Source organism: Haliotis rufescens, unplaced genomic scaffold (genome assembly GCF_023055435.1).
Source record: "Haliotis rufescens isolate VD_foot unplaced genomic scaffold, xgHalRufe1.0.p SCAF_4, whole genome shotgun sequence".
NCBI classification, from domain to species: Eukaryota; Metazoa; Mollusca; class Gastropoda; order Lepetellida; family Haliotidae; genus Haliotis; species Haliotis rufescens.
Genome location: NW_025964112.1, coordinates 12029567 through 12055481, shown reverse-complemented (window position 1 = coordinate 12055481; position 25915 = coordinate 12029567). Strand labels below are relative to the sequence as shown.

General features: G+C 42.5%; 1 protein-coding gene across 4 annotated transcripts; it reads right to left on the bottom strand.

The window, feature by feature from the left end:
* Positions 1 to 1907: 1907 nt before the first annotated feature.
* Positions 1908 to 25910, bottom strand: LOC124112294 (mucin-3B-like). Of its 4 annotated transcripts, none has more exons than XM_048382099.1 (12): positions 25781 to 25910; positions 24460 to 25063; positions 24152 to 24387; positions 18071 to 18186; positions 15629 to 15687; positions 14849 to 15009; positions 14445 to 14610; positions 12529 to 12711; positions 10383 to 10461; positions 9819 to 9893; positions 8275 to 9360; positions 1908 to 5839 (listed from the first exon to the last, which is right to left on the bottom strand). In XM_048382099.1, the coding sequence occupies exons 1-12, from the start codon at positions 25833 to 25835 to the stop codon at positions 5822 to 5824; spliced, it is 2838 nt and encodes a 945-aa protein (XP_048238056.1). In that variant the 5' UTR covers positions 25836 to 25910; the 3' UTR covers positions 1908 to 5821. The 4 variants fall into 4 exon arrangements, with proteins under 4 accessions (XP_048238056.1, XP_048238055.1, XP_048238054.1 ...); XM_048382098.1 differs by having other exon boundaries at positions 24152 to 24531; positions 24580 to 25063; XM_048382097.1 differs by having other exon boundaries at positions 24152 to 25063.
* Between the last annotated feature and the right edge of the window lie 5 nt (positions 25911 to 25915).

Here is a 25915-nt window from a genome sequence, read left to right as displayed (position 1 = left end):
TTTTTCAATCACCAGTCCGTTATACATATATCATTTAATAAAAGTTGAACATTAAATGAAATAAGTTAGTTGTATGCTTTAAGCAGGATCCGGTTAAATTCAACTCGAAGTTTAGAAATGTATAAGGCGATGGTGAAACCCCTCTGTAGTGTTGTAGTATGAAATTCTAGAAGAGACATTGTCGCGTTGTCACATTGTCACCGCAGAAACTGACAAAAAAACACAGAGGTCAAAATATGTCGCGTTGTCGTATTGTAACCCCATCCAAACTGTCTGAAAAAGGGCGTTGACATGAACAACAGTGCGACGATGTCCCATTAACATTCCATAGTTGTAGAAAATCGACATCCAAGTAATTTTCAATTGCTTGTTCTAGTATGTGCAAATGTTTGCACACACAACTGTCTACCATACTACTGCTAGCTATATACAGAGATATTTCCGAAGTAAAAACTAGAAATGCCTGCGTAGTTGACCTCATTTTTATGGAATATCAGATTAGATCCGAAAGACAAGAAAAAAAAAGAATAAGGAAAAGTAGTAGTTTCTACACAGCACCCACCCACAGAGCATGCTCACTAGACTGCAGATCTATAAATACATGACTGTTATGTAGAGGGACGATCTCACAGGCTTATTAGACCGCTCAGAGAGCGGGGGTCGGTGGTTCGATCCCCTGCCCGCGTCATACTAATGACGTTTAAAGATACTTGTACTTGTTGTTACCCAGAATGAAGCTTTTTGCACCAGAAATAAACTTCGCACCCGGGCCATCGGTGTGACGAGGGAACGCTTGAGCCCTTGGTTACCCAACCTCCCCTACGCCTGTCAGTTCATCTGCCGTTAACTTGTCATTCTCTAGACCATGCTCACAGAATTCCAATCCGGGGTTGGCAGCCACATGTACAATAAATACCCCACTCAGACCCAGTATACTGACTGGGGCAGACCAGTCCTTGTTTAGGCCCCAATGCCGAGCGTCATTGTTGGTAACAACAAGTACCATCTTTTAACGTCTTTGGGTATGGCGCGGCCGTGGCATCGGATCAGGCATTCCGCTCTCTTCCGCGCAAAGCACTATTTACACTATCAACCTGGACTGCACATAGACGATAGACCGTGGTGCACATTGCACGGACTATGCACCTGGATAGAAGGTAGACAACGCTTATTATATTATATTTCCCCCGACTTGCATCACAGCTGCGTCCCTTGGTGTGCCCAAAATATGTAATGGTGGGATCACACCGTTTTGTTTCTTGGTATATCAGCACCATACCCGTGCTTGTAAACATCTAAGACCTGCATCACTTCGGATTTTCCTTCCACATGAAGCTGACACGCCGTGATATAACTGGTACTGTTCAAAGCGACGTTACGCCAAACTCGTTCACATACCCAGATCATGTCGGGGATACCCACAGACCGAAGTATAATACGTTTAATGACGTATAGTACGTTAATTGACGTGTAATACGTTGATTGAAGTTAACTGTATAACACGTTGATTTTAGTATAATACGTTGATTGAAGTGTGATAAGTTGATTGAAGTATTATACGTTGATTGAAGTGTTATACGTTGATTGAAGTATTATACGTTGATTGAAGTATAATACGTTGATTGAAGTATTATACCTTGATTGAAGTATCATACGTTGATTGAAGTATTATACGTTGATTGAAGTATCATACGTTGATTGAAGTATTATACGTTGATTGAAGTTTTATACGTTCTTTTACGTATAATACGTCGATCGGCGTGTAATGTTATATCTGAGTTTAACAAGATACTCATGAAGAACACAGGTTTGCGTCATGTAGATTGTTTTGCCAAATGTAAAGATTATTGCATTCAATTTCAAACCTACTGAATCAATGAACCACGGAACGACAAGTAACGCCCTGATAAAATAAGTCAAACGTTTTATTCATAAAAATACTGTCATTGCTTTCATTTTAATGTGATGGCGCACCTTGATTATATATAACTGTCATGTACAAGACAGGTTATCCGAATACATAAACATGAATATACAAGTGTTAATATGCAATATGCCTGATACTGTCGCAAGCTGTCAAACTGAGTATTATGTTCAGCTTAAACAAAAGTAATGTTTTCAAATTATACTTCACAAAAAAGAAACGCAAAATGAATTAAATCATATATATCAGGCGTTTACACATAGCGAAACAGGAATAATATATCCAAACGTACCGCCATTGTTGCAGTCGCCAAAACGCAAGTAAGAAACGTAATACATGAGCATAAGGAATTTTCGTTAACATGTCCTCTTTATCTAGACGAATGCAAAGTAGCAACCCCATGCCGCGGCTGTGTGGTGCAGAATAAAACAACGCCATCGGTCGCTTGGAAACCGGTGAATGGTGAATCCAGGTTGGCCGTCGCCAGGGCATTTCCAGGACCGAGGGCCATTACAAGGCTCTGGAATCGTTAGCAATATCACAGGACAATCTCTACAGCACTCGCCATACCCGTTTTGCGAAGGACATCAGCCCAGATGGTGAGGCCAGCAACGTGAGGCAAGTCTTCAAACCAGACGGTGTGTTCCAAGTGTCTTTATGGCGGTCCAACATCAGTCGTGGACGTCAGTGGTGTCATGTCCGCAGAGAACACTCTGTCTCATATGTGAAGGAGAGAGTTAATCACCCAGTCACGTTTTCTTGCTTCATCGTGGAGATGGAAGATATTCTGTGTATAGTTCTCGATGTGAACGTTTTGCTCCAAACTCCCTACAGTCGACAGTTTGTGGAGGTAGGGTCATCTTGCACCATGGCAGGTTCACGTTCAGGACAACTACACAGCGGCTCCGAGGATAGATTCTACAGGACACAGGATGGCTACATGACACTCATATTATGCAGGACGCCCGCACCGTATTTCCAGAACGATAATGCCCTCTTTCACTAGATTGGAACCCCAACGAACATTTATGGGATGAACTGGATAGACGTGAGCGAAAGCGTCATCCGAAGCCGTAGACTCTGCCACAAGCTGGCACAAGAGGCCACATGGACCACCATTCCCCAGGAGCTGATTCCTACCCTCATTGCTCAATAGGCAGGAGACGTCAGGCAGTTCTTGACTGACCCCCAGGTTGGGCACGCACGATACTTTGATGGCAGATGGCTTTGACTTGGAACATGTCATGTCCGTGTTAGCGACTTGTGTTAACTACGGTAGCGTGTGTCGTATCTGAAAATTCAGCTGCTTTACGTTGATCCATCAAACGTCACCAAAACAACATTTGCGTTTCTTTTAAGGGGAGTTATTTGGCATGATTATGTATACAAACGTAAATGTATACAAACGTAAGTAAAGAAAATGTTACATGATGTGATATTTGCTCCAAGACAAATTGTCAAATTGAGTATTATGTTAAGCTGAATTAAATGTTAATGTTTGTAAAACAGTATTTGAATATTTGACATAAGTAGTTTCAAAAGTATACACTCATAAATAAAAAAGCATAGAAGCGTCTGCTTTTGTATATGAAGTTATTTTTTCAGGAATACATATTCTCAAATTGAGTATTTTGTTCAGCTGAATTAAATGTTAATGTTTGTAGAACGGTATTTGAATATTTCACATAAGTATTTTTCAAACGTAAACACTTATAAATAAAAAAGCACATTATTTCAGATACACAGCACAGTATTTCAGAAATATAGATTATCAAATTGAGTATTATGTTAAGCTCAATTAAATGTTAATGTTTGTAAAGTAGTATTTGAATATTTGACATGGGTATCTTCAACTGTATACAATTCTAAAAAAACATGAAAGCACTCGATGTCTTCTTAAAGAATTGGCTACAATACACATTGTGTATTATGTTCAGTTGAAACCATAACAATCTTTGTTAATAAGTATATAAATATATGACATGATTATCGTCTTTAATAACAGAATTTAAAGTTGGAAAACATTTTACTTTTATAAAAAAAAGTCTAGTGTATATTCAAAGGCAACTTTAAAGTTACTAGAAATGATGAAGATAAAGATGACGATGACGACGATGATGATGTTGGTAAGTATATTACGACTGATGGAATCCTCCTTTAGCTGTGACAGACAGACAGACAGACAGACAGACAGACAGACAAGGCAAGCGTGATGCCGTTTCAATGTGTGTTGTATTGACAACTTGCTGACTTCACATTTCTTCACTTTCAAGCTACTTTACATCACTTGTGGCTAGTGGTTAAAATCATGTTTCAATGTGCATATTTGTGACAAAAACACAGATAAGAAGCTGAATATGCATATTGAATTTTGAATCCGTTTAAATTTTATATTAAACGTTCTCCTTCAAGTCCACCTTGAGCCTAATTAAAAACCAAACACTAAATATTGAAAGAAAAATGAGACAAGTGCTTTGAAACAGTTTGATTACAAACACGTGATAATTTTTTAGCCTCTGAGTATAGATCATGTGTACGCTGGAAAAAAGCCATGCGTAAATTAAACATTCTGTAACCTAGTATTTTTACATTGCTGGCTCCATATGCAACAAACATGTGGCAAATGAGATTAGGGGAGTTACGAAAATATGTCTTAGAATTGAAAATTGAAAAATACTAAAGGAATATTTTCAATTACATTTGTTTGCTGATCATAACTATAAATCTAACTAAAGTTACTGTTCATAAGACACGCTCCTGTGAACCATACATTGTATTATCTGCAAACATCTGATATAGTTCGAGTCCAGTTAGGCACAGGATGGGTACCCGGGGTTACTTAGTAACAATTTCTCCGGAGAGCGTTGTCATGGCTACGAACTATGTGTGTGTGCAGAATGACGATGAAAAACTTACGACTTACTATTAACTGACATACCATATGCTAATGGTTAAATGTTAAAGTACATAACAACATATACATTCATCACTGCAAACAGTGTAACAATTATATAAATAGAAAACTGGGCTTGTGATTTCAATGCAAACTATAAAACTATCATTTCACTATTCACAAAGGCCTACAGAGATATGATATCATTCAGCCAGGCATATATATACGAATGTCACAAAATAAATCGAAAAATAGCTGACCCAATTGTAGTTTTAGACAAGAGTATATTCAAACAACACGAACTCTTTTGAAGACATGAGATGCAGTGATAGAGGTTTCCTTTCCAAAAGGTTTACCCTTGTCTTCATAAGACATCATTATGTACCTGATGATGGCGAGTAATATGACTAAGTGTAAAACATTGAAGGTAAATTGTCTTTACCTTACAAACGGTCTGAAACCTATCGTACAATAAAAGGCAAACATACATATTGCTGTGTTATGGGCAACAGTGAGTTCGGTGTGCCTGGTGTCCTACATTACGGGGTGTCTTGGATGACGTGTTTAAAGTGTGTTTTGTTGTCGTGGATGTCAGAGTTGCTGTTGTTGTTGTTGCCGTGTCCAGGATATATTTTGTTTTTTGTTGTGAGCTTACAGTGTGTCGGTGGCGGTGTCGTAGGTGGTTGGCTTGTCGAGGTTGCCCGGGATATTTTGGTTGCTCAGGGTGTCCGGTTGTGGTTGCCGTGGTTGTCCTGGGTAACGAGGGTGTTTTGGTTGCTCAGGGTATCCGGTTGTGGTTGGCGTGGTTGTCCTGGGTAACGAGGGTGTTTTGGTTGCTCAGGGTGTCCGGTTGTGGTTGCCCTGGTTGTCCTGGGTAACGAGGATGTTTTGGTTGCTCAGGATAGTTGTTTTCCGGTGATATCAGGGCGTTCCACCATGTCCTTCAAGCACTACAGTCGTTGATGCATGACATCGGTATGTGGTGGTGTTACTGACTTGGTGTCCTATAGATGATGGTTCATCTGATGAAGAAGAAAGAAAACAATATCATTATTCCTGCATTTCAACACGTAAAAGACAAGAAATTATGAAGCCTATGAAAGATAAATACCATTTTATTACCCGAATGACTTGATGTTGGCTATGAATATATACTACTCAAAACAAGTAAAGACCATTCTTTAGATCTGTCTTGCCATAAAAGATTAACTATAGTAATATGTAAGAATCAGGAGATCTTTAACCTCCAGTTTGTGTAGTATAAAAATACTCAATTAATCTGCGGATATACTAGGGCTGCTCCTGATACAAGAAAACACCAATTGATCTACACAGTCTCTTCGGTTCATAGGCACATTGCACTTCTTCAAAAAAAAGATCTCGGCTTTATATGACTAACTGTTTGGGAATCTCTTAAAAGTGTGTGTTTCTTTAGATTGGGGTTCATTTCTAAATTTTTTCTCTTGGGTCTGGGGGGCAGGGGTGTCCCAGTCGTCTAATGCGCCGCAATTCGCTGTGCAGAGTTGCGTCCCTTGGGCACGCCAGAAACCTATGATTGTAGGTTCGAATCCCGGTCCGCCCCGATTATGTTTCTAGGTTTGTCAGCACCATAACCGTGCTCGTGGGTTTCAACGAAGTGGTAAACGTCTGAGACCTGCATGACTTCGGGCTTTCCTCCCACATTAAGCTGACACGCCGTGATATAAGTGGAATACTGTTAAAAGCGGCGTTAAACCCAACTCACTCACTCACTCTTGGGTCTGGGAGACAGACTAGTCTTACCCACGTTACTCGAAGTTTTTTAAAAAAGAAACCGCAGAAAGACTTCCCTAATATAGTATGCCCAATGTATACCACTAAAATGAAGTTAAAGAACACCTGTTTTTCATATGACTAGAGTCATGGTCATGCAGATTAACTATAGTCAAATGAAAAAATCGTGTGTTTATTATTTTGAATAGTATATATTCATACACACATATAACGACCCATAATTGGTCTTCAGCAACCCATGCTTGCCGTAAAAGGTGCCTATGTTTGTCGTAAGAGGCGACTAACGGGACCGGGTGGTCAGGCTCGCTGACTTGGTTAACGTTGATGCATATCATATCCTTATTGCTTAGATCAATGACCATGAACATAGAACATTGGAACAAGGAGTTGGCATATGCCATGGTTGCCGTTTTAGCAGTTGGTTATAATTTAGGACTCTGGGAAGTACATTGCAGTGAATTACACTTACAGTGTCTTGAGTTTTAAAGTAGCAATTTCTGCCGGATCACACAACACAAATTAGGCAAGAAATGTGGCACAGGAGCATGCACTTTACTTCCGTTGGTTTATACCACCCCTAAAAGCTAAACTATGCTTGGTGTTTCTGGGGCACCGTCACTGACATAATTATATATTTCTTATAAACACACACTGCCATTTGGGAAGTGGTCATAATTTACAAAAATGTAATATGTGGGATACCACTTTCTCAGTAAAGTACAGATTCTCGTACTTTTGTGGGATTGACTCCGGTCCGGGATTCGACCCAACACTGCAAGAGGGATTTTGGTTTTGGCTTGGTTTGTTTTTTTAGGCCGCACTCAGCAATATTCCGGCTATATGACGGCGGTCTGCAAATAATCGAGGCTGGACCAGATAATCCAGTGATTGATATCATGCGCATCGATCCACGCAATTGGGATCGATGACATGGTTCAACCAAGTCAGCGAGCCTGACCACCCGATCCCGTTAGTCGCCTCCTACGACTGCAAGAGTGAAGCACCTAATCGCCAGCACACAAAGTCAGCGATCTAACCCACTCAGCCACCGAGGCTTCCACAAAAAAATGAAAGTCCGACAACTGGTAGCCTAGATCACATACTTTGTGTGCGTTTGTTATATTATATTTGTTGCAATAAATATTATCAGTGACATAAAAGGTGTTTACAAATTGCCGATGAAGCATAGACATAGACATAGCCAAAAATTCAGCGGGTAATTAAAAAACATTAAACAATCTTCGGGCAGTTCATGTGTTATGTCCAACCCCGTGAAGATCCGGGTTAGAATTGGCCTTCAACAACCCATGCTTGTGGTAAGAAATGACGACAAGGCTTGCCGTAAGAGGCGACGAACGGGATCTGGTGGTCAAGCCCGCTGACATGATTGATGCATGTCATCGTATCTCAATCGCGCAGATCGATGCTCAATCACTGGATAGTCTGGTCCAGGCTCGATTATTTACATACAGCCTTCACATAGCTGTATAATTGCTGATGTACGGCGTTAAACAACCAACAAACTAACAAATAAGATACATGCTCATGATGTCTGTCACCGGATAGGCTGGTCCAGACTCGATTATTTATATACAGCCGTCATGTAATTGGAATATTGCTGAGTGCGACGTTACACGACAAACAAACAAACAAACATCATGTTACGCCCAAAACATAGGCCTACCTGATAGTCACCCCGTCGTTGACGGGAGCGGTTCTCATTCCGGCGGTCCGAGTTTTCCCATTGCCCTCGTCTGTCCCTGGTGTCAATCATTCTGTCCATGACACCTTCACCTTGAGATTTGATCTCTGTGCGACGTCGCTGCAAATCTCGGGCAAATTGGCTGTCATTGACGTTCCCATAACTTTCGTTTCTGTAGAGCTGCCTTCCTTCCCCCGCATCGTTGTCACGCCTCTGGCTCGGCCTGTGTCTGTCGTGTTCCGTGACGCTGCCGTGATCGACGCCGTAGTCTGGGTCGGGGGTCGTGATGAAACTATGGGGATGACGCATCTCCCCCAACCCCTTCTGCCGAAGTAAGGGCGAAGGGTGTGCCGGTTGGTGTCCATAGTCGGTTTCTCTCGGGCTCCGTCTGTCATCCCCGAAGCTCCCAGGACTCTGGCGTTGTCGGTCCGACATTCGCTCTTCCCGATGCAGCCGTTCTAGATTTCTGTCCCTCGGAATGTAGCTGTCTTGCCCCCGTTGGTCACGTGACTGGTAGCCTTCTTGCTCTCGACGATCAAGTGACCGAGAGTCAACGCGCCTCAGATGGTCACGCGAAGGATAGCCATCTTGCCCGTGATGGTACCGACCACGTGACTGTTCGTCATCTTGTCCTCGATGGTCACGTGACGGATAGACATCTTGTTCACGACGATCGAGTTTCGAATTTTCGATTTGCATTTGGGGTGTATTTGGGGTGATAGATATGCCATCACGTGGATGCTTAGTAATCTCAGGATAGAGTCCAGCAACAGATACTCGATTAGGACCGGTCCTGTCGTGGGCTTGTCGCATTCTGTCATGTCTCCTGACGTCGTCAATGATGTCGGCCTCAAGAGAAGCTGGAACGTGGCCCGCGTCCCGACTCGCGCCTTCCCCTGTGTTGTGGCGCTCATCGTTGCCATAACGATTGGTGTAACTGGTATCGGCGCGGTTCTTGATGTGGAGGTCGTGAGCTGCACCAGTTCTTCCCTCGTCCATGAATGAAGCGTACTCGGCGCTCGCTCTTGTCATCGGCGTCGTAATGTTCGAGGGCTGATACACGTAGAACTGGAAAAAGAAAACAACATTAAAAATATTTTAAGACTACACGGGCTTCTTAAATCTGAAAACAATTTTAATCGAGTTTATGAAAATAGTGTGCGATATTACTCTGGTTATATATTGTAGGTGACTTTATCAAACATAAGGCTCGTAGCTGCCTGCTGGGGACTGATTCGACACTATAGGGCTATGTGGGCTGGATCCAGATTATATCGCTATTTGTGTCATGGTGAACCGTTTTGTTTGGTTGGTATAGGGCAAGAGACCTTTCCACACTGGAATACACCGTTAACATAATTTTCAAAGTGTTGAGGCTTGGTTAAAGTATGGATTCATGTAATCTGCATGTTCCAACATTTGAGACAATTACGATACTTCGGAACAGTCAGGAATTCCGTTATATACAGGCCCACGTGCTTCATGAAATATGTCATCCACGGCAACAAGACATGGTGTCGACTCACCGGTTCCTCGCCGCTGCCGTGTTGAGCACGTTGAGGTGGGAGGACGTCCATCTCGACGGCCTCATACCCAGGGTTCTAAAGCAGAAACAGAAATTACACCAAAAAGTATTAAATCGACTGACAGTGTACACATATCTCGAGGTTGGACCAGACAAACCAGCGTCTGACAATATAAGCATCATCCCGTACTACAAATCAAGGCACCAATCCCGACCACCCAATCCATATTCACGCCCTGTACAGCATGCACAGCTTACGGGGGCCTATTCAAATCAGAGTGAGTGAGTGAGTATGGTTTTACGCCGCTTTTAGCAATATTCCAGCAATAGCACGTCGGGGGACACCAGAAATGGGCTTCACACATTGTACCCATATCGAGAATCGAACCCGGGTCTTCGGCATGACGAGCGAACGCTTTAACCACTAGGCTACCCGACAGCCCCTATTCAAATCAGAAATTCCCAAGCGGCGTACAGTCTCTACGTTATAGTTTTGGGCTACAAAATAATGTCATGTGGCAAATTGTTTAGGGACATATAGAGATAGATGAAGTTCTGTATTTACGTTATGTCGACGGGGGTCCCCAGAGTGGGATGTCCAGTGCTGTCCCGGACTCTCGTCGTAAGCAGACAGTGGGCCATCACTTAAAAGACAGAAGGATTGAAACAAATATATACATTGTAAGTATTTGTCAGCCATATGGGTCGGCAGTCAGGTGCCTGCATGCGGGTGGTTTTATTTATCAGTGAGTGCATCTCGAGCTTGGTCAATAGCACTTCAAATACTACACATGTTTGTGCTAGTAATGATCGTATGCTGCGCCCGCTGCTAAATATAGACGCTCAGTCACCTGATTGCCGACCCTTACCCGGATTGTAACTGCCTTATCAAAGCTCAATGATGATGTTTATTACTAACAAAATGGATACACCCTTAAAAAAAGAAACGCAAATCCAGATTTGTGTGAGGTAGGAAAATACATTTATACGAGGAACCGTACAAGTTATTGAGACACTCAGTGATTGTAGTCATCTCTGTTATCGGTAAATAGGAAAAGCCCAAGGTGAAGGTCAGCTACCATCAATAACGCGTATGTCCCCCGTTGGAGTCGATAGCGTCGACATATCCTGCCCATGGAAGAGACGAGTATGCAAATCACATCCTGGGGAATGGTAGCATACTCGGCCTGCAACGCAAAAGTCAACTGCTGCAACGTCTGGGGTAAGGGCTGACGTCGGTGTAGCCGTCTATCCAATTCATCCCACGAGTGTTCTATCGGGTTTTAATCCGGGGATCTGGAGGGCCAGGGGAGAACATCAACGTTGTTGTTGTGTAGACAGGCTCTTGTGATCCGTGTTGTATGCAGTCGAGCGTTGTCCTGCTGGAATACACCGTTGCCGTTGGCTGTAATTGGGAGAACGTATGGTAGGAGAATGTCGTTGATATATCGTTGAGCCGTAAGATTGCCCTGGATATGGACCAAACCTGTCCTGCCATGATGAGAGATAGCCGCCCACATCATAACGCTACCCCCACCAAACCTGTTCACTTCCTGTACGCAGTTTCAGGCGTAAAGATCTCACCTACGTCTGTAGACCCACGTCTTCCATCCCCTCCACGGAGGAGACATCTTGATTCGTCGCTGAACCAGCATCTCCATCGAAGTTTGGACCATACCCTGTGTTGACGACACCAATGCAGTCGTTGTTGACGATGTTGTCGACTCAACACTGACGCGTCGAACAAGACGTCTTGCTCGTAGATCTTCTGCTCTCAAACGGTTTCGTACGGTCTGGTCGGAGATTCTGCGCAGTCCGGGTATTTGGAATGCGGTTGAGGTGGCTGTGGTCGTCGTATCACGTAGGTGGCACAGTCGGATGTAGCGATTTGGGGCGGGGGCATTCGTGACCAACTCGTGTTATTCCGCGACAAGCCGAATAGCGACTCGTGCCTCTCTCATGGCGATTTTGTTAATGCACTGGGTGCGTTTTTCCGAATCGTACGTGTTTCCCGACTAAAGGTTTGCATGTTCTTGTTGTGATCACTGTGACACTATAACACATTAAACCTCTTCATTTTGCACTTCTTGGTCCGCTATTTTGCTTTCATAGCCAATAATATGAGATCTTATTTTTCAAGGCAATTTCTGTTCAATTTAATGTGTTTCATTACAGACCGTCGTCATATAGTTGGAATATTTCGGCGTTAAACAACAATATAACTAGGGAACGATTTGGACATGTTCATGTGTCTGACAACTAGCAATAATTCATATTCACAACTTGAATGTTTTCGACTCATTACATGGTGAAGTGTGGCTTCAAAATAACATAAGAGCATGAGCAAGAGATTTTTTCAACTTTCATGTATGTATGTATGAACTGTCTATAGGCCTTGTGGATTTGTCACCATGGGTCCACCGATATCTTCTCAGAAAATCAGCTGGCCTAAAAAGTCTCACTTCCACGTTTGGTGGTGTTATGCATTCAAAACATGTTGAATAGAAAGTCTCATTTCATTCATAGTAACACGGTTTGTATAAACACAATAGGCAAATGATTTGGTTTGCTTATTTTTTTAAATAACGCAGAACACGTGGGTAACAATGGTCATTATCACACCTTGTCCTTATCGATAAACAAATTAGGCAGTTCACTTTGAAAAGACATACACGTGTTGTCGAGCTTATCATTACGATTCTGTTTTGTACCGTTTTTCTTTAGCTTTCCTCTTCCTGGCGCATGTGCAGATGAGAGCTATCACCAGTATGAGAACGAGGCCACCGCCGCCTCCTCCCGCTATGGCTGCAATGTATTCAGACTTGAGGAGCAGTTGTTCCGCTTTGATCTCACACTTGTCTCCACTGTACACATACTTTGGGTGCATTTTGCATCTGAAACGAACATAGAGATACCAGTACATCTGTTGAATATATTTATGTACCGTAGATGTTCAAATGGGCTTGCAAAACCAATCTCTCAACGTCTGTCTCTTGTTTAAATGTCCGGGAGTTGAAAAAGTTATTTTCTGACAAAACGACAAAAATATTAAAAAATAAAACAAGACCTGCCAGCTATAGTTACTCCATTGGTACATCGTCCTTGGTTATCCAGAGTATTATGTCTCCATTCTATTTTTGATAATTATCCTGGACCCATTCGTAACTGGTAGCTTCGTTTTGAACGGTATTCGAAAGAAACTGCTAAACATAAATCCAATCAGATTACACTCATGATTGGACCCGTGAAGATCCGGGGTAGAATAGGTCTTCAGCAACCCATACTTGCCGTAAAAGGCGACTATGCTTTTCGTAAGAGGCGACTAACGGGATCGGGTGGTCTTGTTCGCTGACTTGGTTGTTGCATGTCATCGTATCCCAATTGCGCGATGAGGTCCGGAAGTCCGTTCCGATTGCGCCAACATACGGTTCTACGTACACATCCAGAATGTCGTCCCTTCAGTTGTTGCTATCCTCGGGGGCACGGGTGGCCCAGTCGTCTAAGGCGCCGCGATTCGCTGTGCAGAGTTGCGTCCCTTGGGCACGCCAGAAACCTTTTATTGTGGGTTCGAATCCCGGTTCGCCCCGATTATGTTTCTTGGTTTGTCAGCACCATACCCGTGCTCGTGGGTTTCACCGAAGTGGTAAACGTCTGAAACCTGCATCACTTTGGGCTTTCCTCCCACATTAAGCTGACACGCCGCGATATAACTGGAATACTGTTAAAAGCGGCGTTAAACCCAACTCACTCACACTCACTGTTGCAATCCTCAGCAGCAAATGGTGTTGTGCTCTCTGATAATTATGTTCAACACACACGTTTTACAAGCACGTGCACATCGTGCCAATGGCTGAATGCCTCTGTCCGTTTATCGTGAAATTGAGACCCTATAGGGGTTACCCAGTCATTGTGTACTGGGATATTTCAAACTCTATTTGTTGGATGATTTCTGATATCAAAACTTGATCCTTAGCAAATTGTGAGTAGTATATTGATAGACCCGGGTTTATCAGCATAGCCGGACTATTACTGAATGCGGTATAAAACCGGTATTAACCCACTTACTGCACACATGGCATAGAATCGATATGAAGGTGGCCAATCATTGATTTATGTCACCTTTCCGTACATCAGAAGTACTGCAATAGAACCAGTGTGATAGATCGAATGTGCGTGAAATTAATTTCACTGTAATAATAAATATTTAACAGACCGCCGCCGTGGTCTAGTGGTCCAGACAGAGGACGGTCCGGGGTTCGATCCCCTGCTGCATCATAGCAAAATGCTTTTGAAGATGATACTTGTTGTTGCCCCGCCTGGCGCTCGGCATAAAGGGGCTAAAACAAGGACTGGTCGACCCTGAGTTAGTAAAGGAGTTGTAGGGTATTCATGTTAAAACTGTGGCATGGTATCTCACTGGCCCTATAAAAACTATAAATACACTTTAAAATCTATTAATGCACTAGTCCGGACTAGTACAGGCAGACACACACACACACACACACACACACACACACACACACACACACACACACACACACACACACACTAATCTTGAACGCAACGTTTAACCCCATTTCACCTCACCTCACTATTTAGCACCTCACCTCACTATTTAGCACCTCACCTGCAAATAGGTTGGCCATCTGCCTTCAACTGACACACTCCGTGGTCTCCACAATCTTCGCCTTCACAGTTACTGGTGCATTTGGTTCTATTGCCAGTCCCATTACATTTGTAGCCGATATCACAAATATTCTCGGCATTGCAAATAGATTCCATCTCGTCGTCCGCTGAAATCCAAATATTGTAAACGTAGTAAGAAGTTTAAAGATAGTGGTCTCAGGCTGTCGAAGATCCGTTGGTCATGGGTTCAAGTTTCGGAATCACTTAGCTCATCACACATAACGCTAACGATCATTTTGACTTGTTTTTTTCGACTATATCAGGAACGATCTTAACGTGCTGGTGCACCACATATACAGCGATGGCAATTACATGTATATCTTTGTGTTTATCATCTACACATACCTGCTTTGAGATCTTTGATCCATGTGTCCTGGAGATATTTGGAATCAACAGGAGGCATCTGTAACTTTTTTTTCAGGGTATCATTGATTCTTCGGATGACGTCATCAGGATTGGCTGTTGCTGTGATCACAGCTGTGTAGTCACAGATAATGGATCCATTCCTGTTGACAAATCATGACAAATCACAGTCATAGTTTGAAGGTTTCACCTAAGTGCTAAACATCGACGATGTGCATCACTTTAGGCTTCCCGCGTATTTTTGTGCCACTGCGTAATGTTGTCGAAATGTTGGCCAGAGCGGTGTAAAATCCTACTCACTCACTCACACATATATAACTTTACTTTGAAGTTTCCTTCGGGATTCTATGGCAAACGTTACGGTGAGACTAAATAGAAGACAGGATGGTCAAAATGATTTATGTGACCCAGACTAATTCATTTACTGGCCACCGTGTTATAGATGGGTATTGCTATTCTTCATTCACTCACTCGCTCATTCACTTAATCTGTTTGGGTGTTATTGTTGGGTGTTGGATAGACGGTCCCGGATAGACGATACATAAGCGTGTATGCTTGTCGTTTAACGCCACAAAATATTGCAGTTGCGTGATGGCGGTCTGTAAATAATCCAGTGATTGACATCATGAACACTGATCTACGCAATTGGGATTGCAAGCAAGCCTGACTACCCAACCGCCTCTTTCGACAAGCACGGGTTGCTGAAGATAGTTCTAACCCGGATCATCACGGGGGAGATGTATAAGCTGAATATGATCTCACCGAAACCCCTTGATAACTATGTGGCTGAAACCAGGAATTTCCTCATAGACTTGTGAAAGCTGAAACAGCAAGCAGATACAACGTCCCTGTTGCGATCACAAGACATGTCGCGTTCATATAAATTATTTGAAAATCATGTTATCTACCGTCTGTAAGTGATCCAAAGCTGATACGGTGCGTTAGAAAATGTTCCACGGTCAAGAAATGAAATTGGGGAAAACAATCTGAAAAACACTATTTTTTCCACAGAATACAAACAATGTCTTGTGGATCACATTATTATGTGCATTACATACTTTAGGAACATGGCGCATATAGTGATATATTCATATAAGTTTTGAAGAATACAATATTTTTATCTATTTTTTTCACACATAAAATATGTAAAACAAGAAATAAAAAAGCCTGTTCGTTAACCTGCCATTAATAACGGCAACAGTATTGCCTTCACGCGTTAACGTCATCAGTAAAAAATTCGAATGAGAGTGATTTGAAGTTGATTCTACCTTATCGCCTTTACCGTGGACAGAGGGTTAAGTTTGGCTTCAAATACTTGAAAAATTGAAATTGACGGGGTTATGAAGTTTCTTTTAGGGCCAATTTCTTAGATTTGATAATGTCCCACTGAAAAGATATAACGGATCTTATCCAGCGATATTGTCTTGCACATGTACAGTTTCATGTACACGATAGGGGTTAGTAAGCAAATTCTATACTGGGCCCACTTGCACAAAGCGATCTTAGCGCTAAGATGATCGTAACTCCCATACTTTAACATAGGCTTACAATAGTTGTGCGCTAAGATCGCTTTGTGCAAGTGGGCCCAGATGTTTCAAAATTGTACGGGAGCACGGGTGGTCAAGTCGTCTAAGGCGCGGCGATCGCTGTGCAGAGTTGCGTCCCTTGGGCACACCAGAAACATATGATTGTGTGTTCGAATCCCGGTTCGCCCCGATTATGTTTCTAGGTTTGTCAGCACCATACCCGTGCTCGTGGGTTTCACCGAAGTGGTAAACGTCTAAGACCTGCATCACTTCGGGCTTTCCTCCCACATTAAGCTGACACGCCGTGATAGAACTGGAATATTGTTAAAAGCGACGTTAAACCCAACTCACTAACTCACTTAAAATTGTCCAAACCGCATATGAATCAGACCGGATTCGGCATTTGCTCATGGAAGATAACATATTATACGAGATTTGTAGACTATTCAACCACATGAAGCGTAATAAAATCTTCTTCCTAACGTCTAAGATAGATGCGTTTGGCTCCTGGAGGGTTGGTTGGTTGGTTTGTTGGTTTGTTGTTTAACGCCGAACTCAGCAATATTCCAGCTTTATGACGGCGGTCTGTAAATAATAGAGTCTGGACCAGACAATCCAGTGATTGATATCATGAGCATCAATCCACGCAATTGGGATCGATGACATGCATCAACCAAGTCAGCGAGCCTGACCACCCGATCCCGTTAGTCGCCTTTTACGACAAGCAAGGTCGCCTTTTACGGCAAGCATGGGTTGCTGAAGACTCCTGGAGGGGATTCTATGAGCTTGCATAAGGGCGTGAGGGGCACAGCGTAATAGTGATGTGAGGTGCATAAGGGTATATCGTAAACCAAACACATTTGAGCAAGTCTGTGAAAACGTTATGGCCGACATAGGCCTTAATATGACAAGTTCATGCTTCAGGCATTGCAACATTTTTTCATGGCAGGAGGAGCAAAGAACATGTGAGCACCGAATGAACATTATTACATAATTTAACTGCGCTGCATGAGAGGTGTTAAAGGACAATCTCAACGTCGATATCCGCTAAAAATAGCACATGAAAATACCAGACCATTTTACTGTCAGAAACCAGTCTATTTGAAAAGAGTGAGTGAGTATGGTTTTACGCCGCTTTTAGTTATATTCCAGCAATATCAATTCGGGGGACACCAGAAATGGGCTTCACACATTGCACCCATGTACAAATCGAACCCTGGTCTTTGGCCTGACGGGCGAACGCTTTAACCACTAGACTACCCAACCGCCCCTTATTTGAAAAGAAATCCAATGCATCTTGTGACACAATCGGTTGGGATTGTATATAAAACATAGGGTCGCAAGGGTGTCTCAGTCGCCAAAGTCTGACCAGTGAATTGTGTCCCTTAGGCGTGCGAGGATCCTATGATCCCCGATTCGCTATGATTATGGTGTTTGTCTGCACCAAGGACTGGTGCATATGCAAGAACTGCATCACGAGCTTTCCTCCCACTTTAAACTAACACACCGTGATATACATGAAATATTCTTCAAAGCGCCATTAAACCAATCTCACTCACTCATTTTGGAAAAACAGAAAATGAGAAAATGCCCAAATTATAAAGAAAACATACATTAGACACAGAAAACAAATGCAAATGTAACCTGTCGACCTGTAAGTTCTCATCCAGCTGCTTACCACATACTTGAATGCTTTTGAATATTTGGCATATTCGGAAGAAGTCACATTCTTCAAATCGTTTGTAAAGGTGGCATTTATCTTCAGTGAAAAGCCCAAGTTGAAATATGCCTTTTCTGTGAAAAAAGAGTGTAGATATATTGTCCTCATATGTATCATAAATATATTACATAATCTAAAGAGCGGATTATATTCCTCGCATATTCCTGGGAATATGGAAGAGAACTGATTGCTAAATCAAATAATTGTTGTTCAAAGAATACTACACTATTACACCATAGCTATACATACTCATGATGGCTGTCACCACACTTTAATTTTGGTTAGATTTTCAACTGACGTCCTCTTCAATACATCTGACGAGTTTTGAGGTAAACCCTATCCTCAGCCTTCATGCAAGCGCGCATGCGTGAGGCGGGAAATCGTCCAAGATGCAGATAAATTGGGGAGGTGGGAAGGATTACTTCCTGATGTTAGTACAAGACAGAGGTGAGCAAATACGATAATGAGGCTGGTAATGCGGGTAAACAACCAGGGAGCCATTGATACGGCAAATGATACGCTGAACTCGAACATTGACCGTTGACTGCAAAACGTAGGTCGACAACTGGGGTGAAAATGGATATGCAAATAAGCGTCCCGTACGTCCGGACTGATTAGCCAATCTAACTCGTCTGAGGGCTCCGTAGTTTACTGATCGATTCCATCTGGATTTTGGGTGGCCGTACAAGGTAGTTTGTGTTGAGCAATTTCGAATCGATATCCAGGCGCTTGTCCCAGGTGTTCCTTTTTCGTTACCTGGAAGACTGCGGCGTAGAAACCTTTGCTGGTGTCTGATTCCTTTAATGCACGAATAGCTCCTTTGTCTAGTAGTGGCTGTCGGGACACGTTGGCGGCCCCTAACATGCATCCCTACGGGCTGAGATACAAATGCTGGACGCTTGAGGAAGTTTTTGTTTGATTGTTTGTTGTTTAACGCCGCACTCAGCAATATTCCAGCTATATGACGGTGGTCTGTATAAATAATCGAGTCTGGGCAAGACAATCCAGTGATTGACATCATGAGCATCGATCCACGCAATTGGGATCAATGACAAATAAGTCAGTGACACACCCGATCCCGTAAGTCGCCTCTTACGACAAGCATAGTCGCTTTTTATGGCAAGCATGGATTGCTGAAGACCTATTCTACCCCGGATCTAATCTCATTAAAATCAGATCTTAGTTCTCGCTATCGCTAAACAAAGATCCGAGGACATCCCAGAACGACCTTTCACTCGACCAATCAAAGCGTCGCTTACCAGATCATGAAAGTGACAGTCGGAATGTGTTTTCTAATCATGCAACCTCCAAAACGCTAACACGGGGTATTCCGAACGACAGTTACGGCCCGTACGACTGATTCCGTCAAAATTATCGTCTATCTCTCGCTTCCCTGGGATAAACATTTGAACGGAGGAAGCGTGGTACAGTACGTGTGAAGCACTGCCATACAGACTCAACCATATATTAGACATTCTGGAATGTTCGTTTGTTCAGTTTTCAAAATTTAAATCGAGGATTGTGTCAACATATTTTTTCAAGCGTAGTCTGCAATGGAAGTCGCCAGGTTGAAACGAGTGCCGTAAAAGCCCGAGAAAGCTGCCTACCAAATGGCTGGTGTCGACTTCTTGTTCGTCATTTCAGTGGTCGGTCAAAGTTCGCGAAAGATCGTTCTGACGTGACCCGTGATCGTTGTTTAGCGGCAGCGAGAACTTACATATGATTTTAATGAGATTGATGAATGTTCATCGTCGATAGGAGGTAATACATGCCAGATTCCTGCTGCAAACGAGTTTATGTACATGCTACTGTTATTCATCTGCTTGTTTACAGCGCCTAAATACTTGAACTTGTTCACGCAGATTTGCATTTTGGTAATAAGATATTTTCCCAGCTCGTAATAGTCCTCAACAATGGTAGGACAAGGAGGAAAAGGACAATTCAGTGCGCACTTGCTAAGTTGAGGAAAAGCTACCCTGGCGTTGGGTGCTTTCGTGCTCTTTGGTGATTCGTTCACCCGTTTTATGACAGTTTACTCTTTTCGCAGAGGAGTGAGTGAGTATGGTTTTACGCCGCTTTTAGCAATATTCCAGCAATATCACGGCGGGGGACACCAGAAATGGACTTCACACATTGTACTCATGTCGGGAATCGAACCCGGGTCTCGGGCGTGACGACCGAACGCTTTAACCACTAGGCTAGCTAACCGCACCTCGCAGAGGAGTGAAAAGTTAGAGTGGCGAATTATTGACTTAGTGACAGGTTCTTAATACCCAAGCGTTCAGCTAGCTTCGTACTTGCTGACCGTAAAGGCGACTATAGGGGATCGGGTGGTCAGGCTCGCTGACTTGGTTGATGTCATCGTATCCCAATTGCGTAGATAATGATGACAATCACTGGATTGTCTGGTCCAGACTTGATTATTTACAGACAGCCGTCAAAGAGCTGGTATATTGCTGAGTGCAGCGCTAAACAACAAACAAACAAACAAACTTGCAGGCTTTAAGTCTGGTATGAGATGATAAAGTTCAGTGTCCTTTAACCATTAACCGATGGTTTGTAACTATCCACTGGTGTTGTATCCGCATTTAATGGGAGATAGCATTACTATCCAAGATATATCCCCTAGACAACCTGTGCTGGGGTAAGCCATGACTATGGGATGTTCTATCCCAACCGGTAAAGGGGGGTGGGGGTGGGGGTGGGGGGTGGGGGGGGGGGGGGGGGGGTGGGGGTGGGGGGGGGGTGCTCAGTTGGCATCAGTATCACGTGTTCTGGACCCGATATGAGAGCAAAAGGTCGGGGTTCCATCCACAGCCGCGTCATACCAATAGACGTTGATACTTGTTGTTACTCTGCCTGGCGCTCGGCATTATTAAAGGGCTAAAACAAGGAATGGTCGGCTTGGAGTCAGTATAATGTGTCTGAGTGGGACATTGATGTTAAACTGGGGCATGGTATCTCAGTGGGCTAGCACTATAAAATCGGCATTAGTCCGGACTAGTCCAAGTAGCTACACACTATATAAGTGCATTAATCTTGAACGCGACGTTAAAGAACATTTCACCTCACTTCGCCCATATGCTCTTGTACTTCAGCACACACAGGAAACAAGTGAAGATTTCCCGCTTCACGCATGCGCAGGAGCATTAGACCTGGGGAAAGGGTTTACTTGAAAACTCGTCAGAGACAGTTGGTAGTGAGGTGGACGTCTGTTGAAAATCTAAAAGATTTCATAGTGTGATGACATCCAACATGGGGATATTTGGCTATGATGTAATAGAGGTAGGGTATTTTATGGAATTGTAAGTATCAAGGTGGTTTCACTTATAACACCTGATGACATAAGCAGAACTTCAGGCATGTGATTGGGCGATCGGGTAGCCTAGTGGTGAAATCGTTCGCTTGTCACGCCGATGACCCGAGTTTGATTCCCGACATAGGTACATTGTGTGAAACCCATTACTAGTGTCCCCTGCCGTGATATTGCTGGAATATTGCTAAAAGCGGCGTAAAACCATACTCACTCACTCAGGCATGTGTCTGACCCCTGAATCACAGCTGTGGTACTCCTTCTCAACCTTCTACCAATTGTAATTTCTGCAAAGATGTTTGCCTATTTCCTAAAGTGAATAAAAGTTCTTAATAAGACTACCATAACATACAAAAAGGGTTTTTTTCAGATTTCGATAATTTGTAAAAGAAAGTAAGGTATGGGTCGCACTTTTAGCTCACCTGACTGAAAGTCCTGTTCGTTCGTCCGTCGTAAACATCATGTCGTCAGACAGCATTGTCACTTCCCATTCTTGTTCCCACAAATGATTACACCAGAACTTGTTCAAGAGGTTCGAATCAGATTTTCAACAAGGCCGGAACTGCAGCCATATTTCTTTTTCTAAAGCTATTAATGCCCATTACTCTGTCGTCTTTGTACAAAATGTAACGCTATTTGTTTAGTTTTTTTGTGGGATTCAACACATACCTTCAGTTTTTTGGGAAACAAAATTCAATTTATCTGTTTTGACCAGCTCTTAAATTCTCTCAAAATGCATAATTGTCCCTGTAAGCAAGGTAAACGTTTCTGAACAATTGCCAGACTGAGGGAGCTGAACTTTGGCATGTATGTTTCTTATATTAATCCGTACTTGTTGTGTTGAAGTCATCGAGGAAATGTAGGAGTAAAACGTACTGTGTGTTCAATGTAGACCTAGGTTAACTGCGCGTTCGGTCCCAAATTCAATTTTTTTACACACCTGTGGGTGAGAAACCCATTTGAGATAACTGGTATCAAACAGATGCGTGAGATCAAATTCCAGGCCACTGATTGGCTACTCCATGGTGATGACCTGAGGTCAGATTATGACGGACTACTTTCCATATCATGTCATTGATAAGTTGCTCGTGCTTCACTCGAATGTCCACCTACATCTGTGTTGAACGTAATGGTTTTAGAGTGTAAATAGAAATATCCCCGTGTTATACGTTTTCGGACGCTAATCACAAGAACCGTAAAGCATCTCAATCACTTATCAAAGACAGCTTTATCTAAAAATCAAGCCATCGTCTGAGTAGTTACAATGTCTGTTGACACCACAATCCTCGTTATAGCGGGAACAATTCGCGATAAACAAAAACGTTTGATGTCCGAAAACATATGATCCGACGATATATATGTCTGTCTTCTTCAACCCTCACTTCGAAGTCGACTAAAATTCGAAATACATCACGCACACTAAAAGTTTTGAATTCTGTTGGAAATTCCCTCTTCTGTGATATCACACCCACTGTCATCTTAGGCAAAGCACAATTACTGTGTGTTTGAAAATCTAAATTTCGGATATTTAGTCGAAGGATTAAATTTCAAAAGATAGCACATTAGTGATCACGTGAATCTGTTTTTCACCACAACACCAATGATAATTCTGAAACGTCGCCGAGGAGCCTGGAATCGTTTAGAATGTTTTGGAAAATACCCAAACACCCATATTGGATAGTGTTGACAAAAATCACGTTTCACGTATGCAGGTTATGAAACGCTTATTAGATCACGTACATTTCAAACTGAGCTGCAATACATGCATCCCTGAATTCCTCCTACATTTTAGAATCAAGTGAAAAATGGTCTTTGTCACCAATACAAATTATCGAGATGACATCAAGCGAAATATATTAGGTGTGGAAACGAACACTGTGCTCGGAAAACTGTACTTGATGAAATGTAAACAAATCAAAATTCAGATTTTACACTCTCCCATTTTGAGAGATCAATTCGTCTAATTGTTGCGTACATTGGCTGATGCGTTTGAGAATATTCTTTGGAAGAGTATCGTAGCACGAATTATGGAATTAAAATTAGTCACGCAGTCACGCACGACGACGGTAGTTATCTGCATTGCTGACAAATTCTCAGATGGCGGAAACGTTTTTAGATTTTTTAGTGTAGCGTCAAATTATTTATGAATAGATCTAGTAAGCAGTACGTCGGATGACGTCACTCATTACCGGTGTTATGTATTAATGCGCCACTGCCATCATGAGAACAGACAAAATGCATCGAGTCGATGCTAAAAAGGTGCGAATTTAGGGTATGTAAGAAACAGATTGCTTTCGCTCGTTAGATACGTTTTGAAACAACTCGTTGTAAGATTAATGGTATTTGACAGGCACTCGTGTAGTAATTTCTATTTATCACGCTTGTGTGTTTGGGGATGGTAAATATCCTATAGTAGGAATAAACACTCGCTAAATACAATGTTTATTCCTACTACAGGATATTTACCATCCCCAAACACACACGCGTGATCACCTCTATGTATCTCCTATTTGGAAACCGTAAAGTTGTTCAGTCGAATGACAAATCAGGAGGTCTTTAGAACAGATTTTAAAAAAAGATTATATTGGGTTTTTTTTCACCTGCTCTAAATGTGTCCCAAGTGATCAATAAAAATGCTTTTTCTGAAAAAATATATTTCGATTTCCAATTCGATCACTTTTGGAAAACAATATAAAAAATAAAGAGATTAAAGAAAGCGTCCTTACCGGGATGCGGAGACATTGAGGGTGGCGGAGGTGTCAATATAGTTTTGGAAGCAGATGTTGATGCCGATACAGACGCCGTGTCGGTTGATGTTGATACATACGTTGTGTTAGTTGATGTTGACAGAGACGTGATAGTTGGTGGTGATAAAGACATGTTAGTTGATGTCGACAGAGACGTGTTTGTTGATGTGGACAGAGGCGTGTTTGTTGATGTGGACAGAGACGTGTTAGTTGGTGTTGACAGAGACGTTGCGTTAGTTGATACAGATGTTGCGTTAGTTGATGTTGACAGAGACGTGTTAGTTGATGTTGACAGAGACGTTGCGTTAGTTGATACAGATGTTGCGTTAGTTGATGTTGACAGAGACGTGTTAGTTGATGTTGACAGAGACGTTGCGTTAGTTGATACAGACGTTGTGTTAGTTGATGTTGACAGAGACGTGTTAGTTGATGCTGACAGAGACGTGTTAGTTGATGTTGACAGAGACGTGTTAGTTGATGTTGACAGAGACGTGTTAGTTGATGCTGACAGAGACGTGTTAGTTGATGTTGACAGAGACGTGTTAGTTGATGTTGACAGAGACGTGTTAGTTGATGTTGACAGAGACGTGTTAGTTGGTGTTGACAGAGACGTGTTAGTTGGTGTTGACAGGGACGTGTTAGTTGGTGTTGACAGAGACGTGTTAGTTGGTGTTGACAGAGACGTGTTAGTTGGTGTTGACAGGGACGTGTTAGTTGGTGTTGACAGAGACGTGTTAGTTGGTGTTGACAGAGACGTGTTAGTTGGTGTTGACAGGGACGTTGCGTTAGTTGATACAGACGTTGTGTTAGTTGATGCTGATACAGACGTGGTTGTTGTGAGTCCGATGAAACAGACAACCACGGCTAAAAGAGTCGTTTTCATCATATTTTCTGGAAGAAGAAGGTTTTTCATGTCTGATAACATACTGTGGAGACGAGGCTATTATTACAAAGAACTTATTTCTATGAAAGTTTCGATTCTTTCGTAAACAGATCGTTTCATAGTCAAAAGCGTGTATTTACCCAATGATTATTCTATCCTGTATTTTGTAATTTCTAGTTCACATGAGTATTGTGGTATATGTGTATTTCTGTAGTTGGAAATAAAACGATGCTGTACTAGTAACTACAGGTTGTACTTCACCTCATCCCTCGACCCTTTCTGTTGAGTAGTGGGTGGTGTACAATAGCGGTCGCTGGTTCGGCCACCTCATTTCAAATTACTTATTGATAAATATATGGCACTTGTTACTTGGCGCTCAGCAATATGGGGATAAACCAAGGAATCGGTATAATGTCTGATTGTCGTATCCATACTAATCTGCGGCATGAATACTCAGTGGGCTAGCAGTATAAAACAGCCATACGCCCGGTCAAGTACAAGCAGCCAAACACACATACATGCACGTTGATTATATGAAGTGCAAATAATATTGAACGCGACGTTAAGCACCATTTCACGTCACCCCATTTCGCTCTCTTGTCTGAAAAGGGCTAGTTATTCTACGTATATTTCTTCACAGCTTAAGAACAATAAAAATATAACGTATATATTGTTAACTTGGATTACGTCAGATAAACATTTATGTTATATAATGTTGGACATACCTAGGTGTCGTTCCTCGCTCACATCGCATAGTAATGTCTGCCCTGAGCACATCATCCTCACTGGTTATAGTGTGGGCCGATAACGTCAGGTCGGGAACATGTAGGCGTTCCCGTAAATGTGTTGCAAAGTTCGAA